This window comes from Cyanistes caeruleus, chromosome 28 (assembly GCF_971803275.1).
Source record: "Cyanistes caeruleus chromosome 28, bCyaCae1.hap1.1, whole genome shotgun sequence".
NCBI classification, from domain to species: Eukaryota; Metazoa; Chordata; class Aves; order Passeriformes; family Paridae; genus Cyanistes; species Cyanistes caeruleus.
The window spans coordinates 3,871,753-3,884,931 of record NC_141728.1 but is presented as its reverse complement, the minus strand read 5'-3'; the positions used below and the strand labels follow the sequence as shown (position 1 = coordinate 3,884,931).

The window sequence follows — 13,179 nt, the reverse complement described above, 5'->3', positions numbered from 1 at the left end:
AACTGCTTTACATTTCCCAGGAACTGTTTAGCATGGCCACTCCTTGGGTCTGCCTTTTTACAGCATGCCTGTGTCTTGGCTTGTGGTTTTAATCCTCTTCTTCTCCCCTTTGAATTTGGGCCTTGGCTCCTTCTTTGCACAGGTGCTGAGTGTTGATAGCAGCAGGGTCCCCATCATCTGTTCACTGGAGTTATCCCAACTGAGCAGACAGTTCAAACATCCTCTATCGACTGTTACAGCAAAGCCATTGGAACGTGATACATACAGCATTCATCTGAATCCTTGTGAAAAGCCAGTATTTTAATATGTATCTATAACAGTGCGAATATAAATCTGGGGAGACACGTGGTGTTTTTAGTGGGAGTGGTGAATTGGAGAGCACCATTCCTAAAGCACAAGAGCCCTGTCAGAGGCAGCCCTGTCCCTGCAGTGCCCCAGCTCTGCTGCCCCACAGCTGCTGGATCAGCAAGGGCAGAGCCATGGGGGAGGGAAATGCACAGGGACTCCTCCTGGGAGGGACCTCGGGAGGTTTGCAATGGAATTCATCACAATGATCATCGATCTCCTCTGGTTTTGGCCCTATGCCCCTCCCTTTGCAAAAGACTATAAAATCACACCCCAAATTTACCTTCCTTTGAGATCTCCCCAACAGACAGAAGACTCTGCGTTGTTGGACGGCTGAGTGGACTTTGACATTGGTAGCTATAATCCCCTTACTCTCTTTTCCTTATGCTTTGCTTTCTCCTCTTTCCCCTCTATTGCATATTAGTGCTGATGAGCACTCAATAAAGTGTGTTTTGCTGTTTGAGTCCTTGGTTTGCTGATAATCTTTTGTAGTCTAATACCGAATAAAAAAACTACATCACAAATCCCACCTTGCGAATCATGACAATTGCCCAGCCTTTCCCTTCCTGGGGTCCCTTCTTAGACATCCCATGGGAAATCTTGCACATTCCCCAAATGCCCTTTGTGGATTTCCATCATGAATCTCAGACCCTGGGGCAGAGCTCCCCATGCTCAGCTGGCAAGGTCATGCAGGAAAGCTCCACCACTCAGCCCCTTGAGGAGTCTTTAATGAGGAGGTACCAGAACTCTGCTTGAAGTAATTTTTTATCTTTTGTTTTATAAATTGTAGTGGCCCTAAAATATCATTTACTGCAGCCCCCTTGCTGTGGGAAGGCACAGCTCCCACTGGAACAGATGGTCAAAGCTCCTGACCTTGAACATTTCTTGGGATGGGACATCCACTCCCATGGACAACCTGTTCCCATCTTGTCAACCTCATCATAAAATATTTCTTTCTTCTATCAAATCTGAATTTATCCTTGATCATCTTAAAGGCTATGACCTTTCCTCTGCCACTAACGGCCTGTAAAAGATTTCAATTTTTCTTGGAAAATGACCACAATGTTTCAATCTGAAAAGACCTTGAAAGGACACAAAAATCTCACAAGATCAGATCAGGAGGCCTCAAGCACATGACCCATAGAGACTGAGGGCCCTGGGCTCAGTGGTGTGAAGACTGAGAACTGGAGTAGCCTGAGAGGGTTTGAAGGGTGGCTTCAGAGATGTTTGAGCTCTTCTTGATTATATGAAACAGCCTGAGAAAGAAATAATGCCACCCAGATCTTCTGGAGAGGTGTAGACAGGACCCAAGAAGAGAGGAATTTGTGTCCCAGGGCAGGGCTGTGGTGCAACACATCCCCCAGAAGGAGTGTGGAACAGCCAAGGCTTTGTGTGGCCAGGCAGAGGCAGGCAGAACGCAGAGCTGTCAACAAAGGAAGGGCCCAGCGAGCTGGGGCAGCCTGGGGATGACGACAGCCTGCAGGGCCAGAGGCGCAGGGCATGGACACCGTAGGGCAGCCTGGGCTGGAGAGGGCACAGGGATGGGCAGCAGCTGCAAGGCCCTGCCAGAGGCAACTTGTGCAGCCCTTTGGCCATGGCTGCTGGGCCTGGGCCTGAGCCATGAGGAGGAGACAAGTGACCCTGGCAGCCCTGGGGCCTCATTGCCTCCTTGTCCCTGCTCAGCAGCCTGGCAGGGGCCGCCCCATGGTGCTGCCCTTGGCATTGCACATCCCCACATGCCAGTGGCCCGGGAAGAGCCCTGAGCAATGAGGGAGGGACAGCATCTGCCTTGCCAGGGGCTGGGGCTCAGCCCTTGGCCCTTTGCACTCCTGAAACACATCCAGCTTTGCTCAGCACCAGAGACACCTTTCCCTTGCTTGTCCCCACCTGTCATCAGTGCCTGCAGTGTTCTGCTCTCCCTGGAACCTGGGGACACTTTCCCCACCCATTAAAACTTCAAGAAACTTTGAATTGAAACTTTAAATTGGAGTGCCAATTTAACATTGAGTTAAACTTCTTGAGAAGTTTTTTGAACACTCTCTCAGGGACTGAGTCTGGTGGAAACAACACCAAAGCCCTGAGAGGGTCATTAAAATCCTGGTGCTGTTGCTGAGTTGGGCTGAGCTCCTGGCACAGAGGCAGCTCCTGGCAACCAAGAAGAGCTTCAAAAAGGCATTTCTCCTGATGAGCAGCTTTTCTCCCAGCCCAGCAGGGCTGAGGGTGCTGCCTGCAGGTACCTGGGTGCCTTAAAGCAACTGGAAGGACAAGTCTGAGCTTCTTCATGGAGAAATGCTCCCAACTGCTGGCACAGTAAGTCTCTGGCTGCGGGGATCTCCTAAAGCTGCCCCATGACAGCACTGACATGACTGTAGGGATGGCTCTGCTGCCGTTTGTGGTTTGGGGAGGATGTGCCCAGGGCAGCCCCGCCTGCCTGGGAGCTCCCCGTGGGCGCTGGGGAGAAGTTGGAGGGGGAAGGAGCGACCCCCATCAGGGCAGATTCCTCCTGCTGTGGAGATGGTGCTGCATGGCCAGGGCTGCTCTCGGCTTTCTCCTAAAGGAAAGGGCAAGGGGCTGTCAGCTTGGTCTGTGTCACTGAGACTCCTGCACTGTCACCCTGGGCATCAGCAGAGCTGCCTCAGCTCTCCCTCCCAAAGTGCCTCCTCAGCCTCCTCTAGCCACAGCCAGCAGCAGCAGCACCTTGGCTTGCAGCATCTCTGTTTGTCTGAGCTGCCCTTAAGGCCCTGCTGGCAGGGAGATGGCCCTGGGCAGTGCCTGTGCTGGGAGGGGTGTGCAGGGCAGAGCTGAGCCCCCAGGGCTGGGCTGGGCTCGGGAGCACTGGCAGGGACAAGGCTTGGATAGAGAGAAACAGCTCCCAATAGGCACAACCTCAGGCAGAGAGCCTGACCAGCCCTGGGTATCCCTCCCTGTCCAGCTGCACAGAGACAAAAAGGAGTCTAGGGAAATTTATTTTCAAATTGGAGCCTTTAAAGAGGCTGCTTTATTTTTCAAGCATGTTTTATGTTTAGCCACCCTGAAACAGAGGGAGGTGTAATGATCAGAGGGCACCTGTGTGGGACCAGCAGGTCTGAGTGCCCTGGGGCACAGGGAGCCCTGATTTCCCTCTGGGCTCCCCAGTGCTCAGGCTGAGAGCAATGCTGAAAGAGGATTTCTGCCCCTTCAGAAATAGGAACAGTAAATTAGCAGCAAAACTCCAGCTCAAAAATAAGTCAAAAATTGAGAAAAATTTCCCCAAAGAAAGAGAAGTAATTTTGAGTAAATTTGTAAGAAAATAGCATAGAATCGACTTAAGGAAACCTGTCCCAGCTTTTCAATGTGTTCTTTCAACAGTCCACCATGTCCAGAGTGAAGAAATGTCCAACAGCAGCTCCTTCAGCCACTTCCTCCTGCTGGCACTGGCAAACACGCGGCAGCTGCAGCTCCTGCACTTCTGCCTCTTCCTGGGCATCTCCCTGGCTGCCCTCCTGGGCAACACCCTCATCATCAGTGCCATAGCCTGCAGCCACCACCTGCACAGCCCCATGTTCTTCTTCCTGCTCAACCTGGCCCTCACTGACCTGGGCTGCATCTGCACCACTGTGCCCAAAGCCATGCACAATTCCCTCTGGGACACCAGGACCATCTCCTACTCAGGATGTGCTGCACAGCTCTTTTTCTTTCTTTTCTTCATCTCAGCAGAGTATTTCCTGCTGACCATCATGTGCTACGACCGCTACGTGTCCATCTGCAAACCCCTGCACTACGGGACCCTCCTGGGCAGCAGAGCTTGTGCCCACATGGCAGCAGCTGCCTGGGCCAGTGCCTTTCTCTACGCTCTGCTGCACACAGCCAATACATTTTCCCTGCCCCTGTGCCAGGGCAATGCCCTGGGCCAGTTCTTCTGTGAAATCCCACACATCCTCAAGCTCTCCTGCTCCAAATCCTACCTCAGGAAAGCTGGACTTACTGTGATTGGTGCCTGTTTAGCTTTTGGCTGTTTTGTGTTCATTGTTTTCTCCTACGTGCAGATCTTCAGGGCTGTGCTGAGGATCCCCTCTGAGCAGGGACGACACAAAGCCTTTTCCACCTGCCTCCCTCACCTGGCCGTGCTCTCCCTGTTCCTCAGCACTGCAGTCTTTGCCTACCTGAAGCCCCCCTCCATCTCCTCCCCATCCCTGGATCTGGCAGTGTCAGTTCTGTACTCGGTGGTGTCTCCAGCCCTGAACCCCCTCATCTACAGCCTGAGGAACCAGGAGCTCAAGGCTGCCCTGAGAAAATTGATGACTCTGTATTTTCTGAAGTATTAAACTCTCTCTTTTCTGCTGAAGAGCCTTTTGAATGTAACTCTTTGGAATCTCAGCCTTATTATTCTCTGTTTGTGCATTTATTCATTGGTAACATTTTCTACTGTTGTTGTGTGATTTACAAATACTGTAGTATTACTTTTTGTATTTTTACATGAATATCTACATTTCTTTTGAAACACAAAGACCTGTAAGAGGTTTGTTCCCTGTGCATTTAAATAAAAACAAGTGCCTGCCCTGACCTGTGTGTCCAGGATCATTCCTCAGTGCTTCTCTGGCTCTGCAGTGAATGATTTTGGGTACCTTAACACCTCAAGGGTTCAAGGTTTCCAGGTTAAATGGGCTAGCTTAATGCAGTCACTGCTGTGGAAAGTGTTTTATGTTCAACTGGATGTTGTATTAAATGCTTTGCCCAAGTTCCTTGGTTCTCTGTACTTTGCCAGTAAAATTCTGTGTGGTTTTCACCTCTGAGCTCCGTTGGTCAGAGCACGGTGCTGATATCAGCGAGGCTGTGGCTTCAATCCCTGTGTGGGCCATTCACTTGACAGCTGGAATTGCTGGTCCTTGGGGGTCCCTTGCAACTAAGAATATTCTTTGCCCCTGTGTCCCTTGAGAATATCTGCTGGGGTTTGTCCCGTGCACCAAAGGCAAGTCAAGGAGCCTTTGGTTGCCGCCATCACTGGAGTGCTGTGGGCTGTTGCAGCCCCGCAGGCTCCCAGGGGCCTCTTGTTTGCGTCAGGCCCTGCTGGCTCACGCTGGCCCTTGGTTCCATGAGGATCTGCAGGGTCCCACAGGTTGATGGCATTTGTCCTTGCTGCCCCTCACATCCCCCTGCCCCAGGAACAGCCCCGAGCCCCCCGTGAGGGACAGGCCCTGCTGTGCCAGGCCTGGGCTCAGGGCTTGGCCTTTCTGCTGCCTCCAGCCAGCCAGGGCTTGCTCAGCATTGCAGTTCCTGCTCACAGCCTTTGGCTCCCTGCAGTCCTGGCCTCCAGGATCTGCTCTCCCCGCTCCCTGGGGAGCCTTTGCCACTCCCTGCCCTCCCTGGGGCCACTGATGCTCCAAGGGACTTGCACTTTGCCTTTGGACTCCTGGAGCAGCTTCTTCACCCTTCTCTCAGTGCCTGAGGCTCCTGGGCTCAGCCCCAAATCCAGCGTGGGGCTGGTTCAAGTTATAATCATGTCCTCAGTTTCATTAACATCAATTAATTACAATCTTTGGGTTTTATTACTCCCTGTTTTGGCCCCAAATTCCATTTTTTTTTTAGATCTAAACTGCCCCTGTAAGATCCAGATTGGCACATTTTGTTGGTCAAACCCCCAGTTTTGTGCCAAAATGTCCCATTTAGGAGCCAAATTCCTCCTTCTGGGTCCACATTTCCCATCTGGGCACCCGCATTCCCTTTTCTTTGGTCCAAGTTTCTGGTTTTTGGACCCAGATATCCCTTTTGGCATATAAAATTTTCCACCTGAGTGCTCAATTTCCCTCTTTTCAGGCCCAAATTCTCTATTTTGGGTCCAAATGTCACACCTGAGTGCCCAAAATGTTCTTTTTTGGCCCCAAATTCCCACTTTTGAGCCCAAATTCTCTCTTTTGGACCTAAATTCCCTTTTATTTTTCAGGCCCAAACTCCTCTTTTTCATCCCAAATCTCCATTTCTTGCCCCAAATTCCCCCCCTGGCAGCCATTGGCTCACCTGAGTTGACCTTTTAACATCAGACTTCAATATTTTTTTAAAATAAAATCTCCTTTTCGGGTCTAAACTAACATTTTTGTGGCTCAAACCCCCAGTTTTGGGACAAACTGATCATTTTGGGAAGCAAATTCCCACTTCTGGTTGCATTTTTCATCTGGGCACCCAAATTCACCTTTATTGGGACCGAAGTCCCCATTTTTGGATCCAAATTCTTTTTTTCAGTCCAAATACCCTACCTGAGTGCTGCAATTCCCCATTTTTAGGCCTAAATTCTCTCTTCCTGGCCCAAATGTCCCCATTTCAGGTACAAACTTTCCACCTGAGGACCCAAATTCCTATTTTTGGGGACCAAAATTCCCACTTTTGGACAGAAACTCCCTTTATTCTTGCCCCAAATCCCCTTTTTCATCCCAAATCTCCCTTTCTTGCTCCAAATTCCCCCCCCCGGCTGCCATTGGCTCACACTTTTAGCATCAGACTCCCATTGTTTTAATCTAAACTCTTATTTTTACATCTAAACTTCCCCTTTTTGCTGCTAAAACCCCCAGCTTTAGGCCAAACTGTTCCTTTTAGGAGCCAAATTTTCCCTTTTGGGTCCACATTTCCTATCTGGGCACCCAAATTCACCTTTTGTTGTGGGAAAGTTGTTAGAAAGTTGTTAAGTTAGCTGATGTTAGTAGTTGATAGCTTGAAATGAATCTTTTCCCCTATTTTAGTTGTGATTCCCCCCCACACTTCTCTTTCTCCTATTGCTTCCCTGGAGTCAGGTTCCCATGGTCACTGAAGTTTTTCTCCTCAGCTCCAGGCCAGAGGCTGGATAGAGTAAAGATAAGACCCTGCTGGCATTTCCAGCTGCTTGAAGTTTCGGTGGCCCGGGAAAGCGTGGGGGTGACAGCAGAAAGACCCTTCTTTCCAACCCGGGAGTTTGTAACTCTGTTTTTCCTGTCCCAGAATGCCTCTGAGCTGTGGAAGCTGAGAGGGCATTCTCACCTTCCCTTTCTTTCCCCCCTGTGCTGCCAGGAAACCAAGCCCCCCTCTCTGCCCCTCTGCCCCTCTGTGGAGAATACTCCTACACCTTTGTGGCCATTTGAAGAAGTTGGTGTCTGATATTTCTTATCTTGGGGTGTGTAACCTTGATTTGTAGAAAGTTTGTAAATGTACTAGCTGTGAAAAATAATTGTTTCTCTCTGTGATGTTCCCTCCCTCCGAGAAACCCTGTTAAAAGAGACCCCCAGACCCCAAATCCTTTGTCTTTCGCCCTTTGGATTCCCCTTCACAGAAATAAACTGTGGAATGCAAACCAGGGAGAGAGAGTCCCCCCCTGATTTCTTTACTCGCTTGCTAAGACTGGAATTCCTGAAGAAAATCAGTGAACCCCACAAACATCTGCTGGCTGGAAACCAGAGTGAAGAGAAACCTCATCCCTGAGCCAGCCGGGCCACTCCGGGAGCTTCCAGTCAACCTTTTTTTGGCCCAAATTCTGCCTTTCAGCACCGAAACTCCCCCTTCTGGGTCTAAACTTCCCTTTTTTTGGGCACCGCAATTCTCCTTTTTTGGTCCAAATTCCTGAGTTCTGAACCCATATTCTGCTTTTTGTGTCCTTATTTCCCACTAGATCCCAAATTCCCCTGTTTTGGTCCAAACTTCCCATTTGGGCACCCAAATTCCTCTTTTTTAGGCCAAAATTCTCCCTTTTAACACCAAATTTCCCCTTCTGGATCCAAATTTCCCATCTGGGCATTCAAATACCTATTTTTTCTCATTTTAATTCCACTTTTTGGGTCCAAATTTCTCACCTGAGTGCCCAAATTCCTCCTTTTTGTTCCAAATTACCCCTTTTTGGTCCAAATTACCCTTTTTGGTCCAAATTCTCCCTTTTTGGACACAAACTCCCTTTAATTCTGGCCCCAAATCCCCTTTTTCATCCCAAATCTCCCTTTCTTGCCCCAAATTTCCCCCCTGGCTGCCATTGGCTCACCTGGGTTGACCTTTTAGCATCAGACTCCCATTGTTTTAATCTAAACTCTCATTTTTACATCTAAAGTGCTCCTTTTTGTTGCTCAAACCCCCAGTTTTGGGCCAAACTGTTCCATTTTAGGAGCCAAATTCCCCCTTCTGGGTCCAAATTTCCCGTGTGGGCACACAGATTTCCCTTTTTTGGGACCAAAGTCCCCATTTTTGGCCCCAAATTCTTCTCTTTGTGTTCAAATACCCTACCTGAGTTCCCAAATTTCTACTTTTAGACCCAAATTCTCCCTTTCAGCACCCAAACTCCCATTTGGGGTCCAAATTTCCTATCTGAGAAACCAAATTCCTCCTTTTTTAGGCTCAAATTCTCCCTTCCTGGGCCAGAAGTCCCAATTTCAGGTACAAACTTCCCACCTGAGGACCCAAATTCCTGTTTGTTGGGCCCAAATTCTCCCTTTTTGGACACTAACTCCCTTTCATTCTGGCCCCAAATCCCTTTTTCATCCCAAATCTCCCTTTCTTGCCCCAAATTTTCCCCCTGACTGCCATTGGCTCACCTGGGTTGTCCTTTTAGCATCAGACTCCCATTGTTTTAATCCAAACTCTCATTTTTAGATCTAAACTGCCCCTTTTTGTTGCTCAAATGCCCAGTTTTGGGCCAAACTGTTCCTTTTGGGAGGCAAACTCCTCCTTCCGGGTCCACATTTCCCATCTGGCTTCCCAAATTCACCTTTCTTTGGGTCCTAATTCCCCATATTGGGACCCAGATTCCCATTTTTGGGTGCAAATTCCCCACCTGAACAACCAAATTCTGGTTTTTTAGTCTCAAATTCCACTTTTCAGTGCCAAAACTCCCCTTCTGGGTCCAAACTTCCCTTTGTTTCAGCACCCCAATTCTTTTTTCAGCCCAAATTTCTGCTTTTGGACCCATATTCCAATTTTTGTGTCCAAGTTTCCCACTAGATCCCCACTTCCCTTGTTTTGGTTCAAACTTCAAATTTGGGCACCCAAATTTTCATTTTTTGGCCCAAATTCTCCTTTTTGGACACAAACTCCTTTTTTTTCTGGATCAAACTCCCCTTTTTCATCGAAAATCTCCGTTTTTTGCCCCAAAGTTCTCCCCGGCTGCCATTGGCTCACCTGGGTTGACCTTTTAGGCTCAGACTCCCATTATTTTCAAACTAAACTCTCATTTTTAGGTCTAAACTTCCCCTTTCTGTTGCTCAAACCCCACTTGTGGGCCACACTGTTCCTTTTGGAGCCAAATTCCCCCTTTTTTGGGTGCAAATGTCACATCTGGGCACCCAAATTCCTCTTTTTAGGGCCCAAATTATTTATTCCTGGACCCAAATTCCCCTTTCTGGGCTCAAATTTCCCACCTGAGTGCCCAATTTTCCCCTTTTTGGGCCCTAATGTTGCCTTTCAGCACCAAAACCCCCACTTTTGGGTACAAATTTCCTATCTGGGCACACAAATTCACCTTCTTTGGGATCAAAGTCCCCAGTTTTGGGTCCAAATTCTTCTCTGTGAGCCCAAATACCCTACCTGAGTTCCTAAATTTCCCCTTTTTAGGCTCAAATTCTCCCTTTCAGCCCCAAAACTCCCATTTGGGGTCCAAATTTTCACATCTGATGACCCAAATTCTCCTTTTTTAGGCTCAAATTCTCTCTTCCTGGGCCAAAAGTCCCCATTTCAGGTATAAACTTCTCACCTGAAAACTCAAATTCCTATTTTTGTGCCCAAACTGTCCTGGTTTTAGACACAATCTCCCCTTTTTTCTGGCCCAAACTCCCCTTTTTCATCCCAAATCTCCCTTTCTTGCACCAAATTTTCCCCGTGGCTGCCATTGGCTCACCTGGGTTGACGTTTTAGCTTCAGACTCCAATTTTTTTTAATCCAAACTCTAATTTTTACATGTAAACTGCCCCTTTTTTTGCTGAAACCCCAAATTTTGGGCCAATCTGTTCCTTTGGGAGCCAAATTCCCTCTTCGTGGTCCACATTTCCCATCCAGGCACCTAAACTCACCTTTTTTGGTTCCAATCTTCCCATCTGGGCACCCAAATTCCTATTGTTTGGCCCAAATTCTGCTTTTTGGGTCCATATTTCTCACCTGAGTACTGAAAATCTGCCCTTTTTAGGCCCACATTTGCTCACCTGGGTTGACCTTTAAGGTCAGACTCCCAATTTGTTTTAATCCAAACTCTCATTTTTACATCTAAACTGCCCCTTTTTGTTGCTGAAACCTCCAATTTTGGGCCAAACTATTCCTTTTCCAGCCAAATTCTCCTTTTTAGGTCTCAATTTCCCATCTGGACACCTGTGAAAAATGACATTCATTTTCCTAGTCAATTTTGCAAGGTTTAATAAGAAAGTCAGAGGGAGACAAAGACAATAAAGCAAAGGGTTAAAAGGGCCGGGTGCTTGGCCCTCTGCCAAGAGCACCCCTGGTGTTTTGGAAACACCCTTTATATCCCATTTCTATTGTATCATCTGATGCATATTCATAGACTTTATGCATATTCAAACTTTCCCATTAACTACTTTACATTTCCCAGGAACTGTTTAGCATGGCCACTCCTTGGGTCTGCCTTTTTACAGCATGCCTGTGTCTTGCTTGTGGTTTTAATCCTCTTCTTCTCCCCTTTGAATTTGGGCCTTGGCTCCTTCTTTGCACAGCCGCTGAGTGTTGATGGCAGCAGGGTCCCCATCATCTGTTCACTGGAGTTATCCCAACTGAGCAGACAGTTCAAACATCCTCTATCGACTGTTACAGCAAAGCCATTGGAACGTGATACATACAGCATTCATCTGAATCCTTGTGAAAAGCCAATATTATAATATGTATTGATAACAGCTTCTAGGAAATGCACATTCCTGTTCTAAAGGATGTATTTTATTCCTGCTCTCTTTGGAGCAGAGGTGATTGCAGCATTCTGTGATTGATATTGAGCCAGGGTCTCTCCTCAGGAGGTCTGGCCTGCTCAGAGAAGCTGTGCCTTGAGGTGTGAGCCCGTGTGGACAACCTTGCTCCACATTCCCCAACCCCATCCTCTGTGTCCTCCCTCACCTGGGACCTGCTTTGCTTGGAGAGCTGCCTGCACTCAGGAAAGAGAGGTTTTTCCCTTATTTTTTTTTTTTTAAGCAATCTGAAACTCCTAAACTCCTAAGTTGAAAACAGACCCACTCCTCAAGTGTGTGCAAACCCAAGGGGCCACCTTATAATATAATAAATGACTTTTTTTAAACTTAATTGAGATTTTTATAGTTCTGTATTGTCAGCACAGGTGTAGCAATTTGTAATAAATGACATTTTTCAACTGAAATTGATTCATGTGTATTTGTAGCTCAGCTGTGCGGCTGCAGCAGTCTGCAAGCAATGACATTTATCAGCTGAGATGGGTGGTTTGTGATTTGTGCTCTCCAAAGCAATGGGCAGATGGAAATGCCATGATGCTGGAGGATTTTGGTGATGAAAATCTCCAGCCACGCCCAGCACATGCCCCACTTGCGCTCAGGCTGGGCAAGGAAAGCGCAGCTTTGGGATGGCAGCAGAGCCACACGTTGGCTCAGAACTCGCTGCACAGGCCTGCTGAGAAAACTCTGGGACTCTGCTGCGCGTACAACTCCAAGCAGGAGGCAGCGGGGCAGGAGAAAGCATTCACAATGAAAAAAAAAAGAGAAATTGTGTCCAAACAGATGTGAGGATACTCTGGGAGATTGATCAAATGCTCTAACTCACCACTGCCTGGGCTCATCTTCAGCAAAACTAGTTTGTTAAAAGCTGAACACCTTCCAGGAAAGAGAGATTGCTCTATCTTTGGTTCAGGAATGGCACGGTGACCAATCCCAGGTCACTCGGTCCATTTGCACCCAACACCAATGTGATGGATGGCAAGAATGGCATTTATTGGTGAAGAATTTGACACTTTATAACCTAGGTTCACAGTGTCACTCCCATCTGCTTTCATCACAGCTAGGTGCTATTGGCTAATTACGGGGGTCATTACCATAAACTATGGAGGAGGGGGGTGACTCCATCTTTCCGTTACATCCCGATATCTTCCGACCGCCGGGCCCCAGCTGACCACATTTCCACCCCTCCTAATGCTTAACTAAATTTGCTAGAATATGAGTTGTATTAGTCTTCTAAGTTCTAATGTTATTTTATATATATCTGTTTTTAATCATTTTATCTAATTTATCTATATTATGAAAAGTTTTAAAAGTAGATATAATAGACTTGAGTAAAAATATAAGGTGCACTATACTTAAGTAAAAAGGTTAAAGACTTATTAAATCGACACCGCAGTGTTTCATTAACAAACAATAAGGCACAGGAGGTGACCAAGTGCATTCTTGGAGCATCTGCTGTCTTTCTACAAACAGAATGTTGACCCTCTCTAGTTGGCTCTTGACAAAAGACACAAGCTTATTTAAAACATGGTCCAAAGTTTAGCACCAGTAAGATCATTACGATTGGCCCGATCAGAGTGGACACCAGGCTGGTCAGCCACGGAGACTGGTTAAACAGCGATTCAAACCACCCTTGTTGAGCCTCTCTATCTCTCTTTCTCTGGGCTAATCTTTCCCTCAGTTCAGCCATAGAATCTCTGACCGCTCCGGTGTGATCAGCATAAAAGCAACACTCTTCTTTCAGGGCGGCACAGAGGCCTCCTTGCTGCATTAGCAGAAGATCTAGCCCACATCTATTTTGTAAGACAACCTCAGAGAGCGAGGACAGTGACTTCTCTAAAAGAAAGATGGATCTTTCAATCCTCTGCAGGTCCTCATCGATCGTCATCTGCAGCTGAGAGAACCCTTGCTGTTGGGTGTCTCGTTAGGGACTTTTGGATTAGGTTCTTTTTCCCTT

The 13,179-nt window shown here is 47.6% G+C and overlaps 3 protein-coding genes across 4 annotated transcripts in view; all 3 read left to right on the top strand.

The window, feature by feature from the left end:
- LOC147649057 (uncharacterized) overlaps positions 1–13,179 on the top strand; it is a 400,363-nt gene that overhangs the window by 48,756 nt on the left and 338,428 nt on the right. The gene's annotated exons all lie outside the window — the stretch shown is intronic.
- The window catches only part of LOC147649065 (uncharacterized), a 257,416-nt gene that overhangs the window by 107,537 nt on the left and 136,700 nt on the right, over positions 1–13,179 (top strand). The gene's annotated exons all lie outside the window — the stretch shown is intronic.
- Positions 2,783–5,066, top strand: LOC147649069 (olfactory receptor 14J1-like). Its single transcript, XM_086864882.1, has one exon. It carries the CDS (start codon positions 3,717–3,719, stop codon positions 4,647–4,649), a length of 933 nt encoding a protein of 310 aa, XP_086721008.1. The 5' UTR covers positions 2,783–3,716; the 3' UTR covers positions 4,650–5,066.

Excerpts from the sequence above, each read along its gene's own strand:
- LOC147649069 (XM_086864882.1), top strand. The coding sequence starts at position 3,717 with ATGTCCAACAGCAGCTCCTTCAGCCACTTCCTCCTGCTGGCACTGGCA.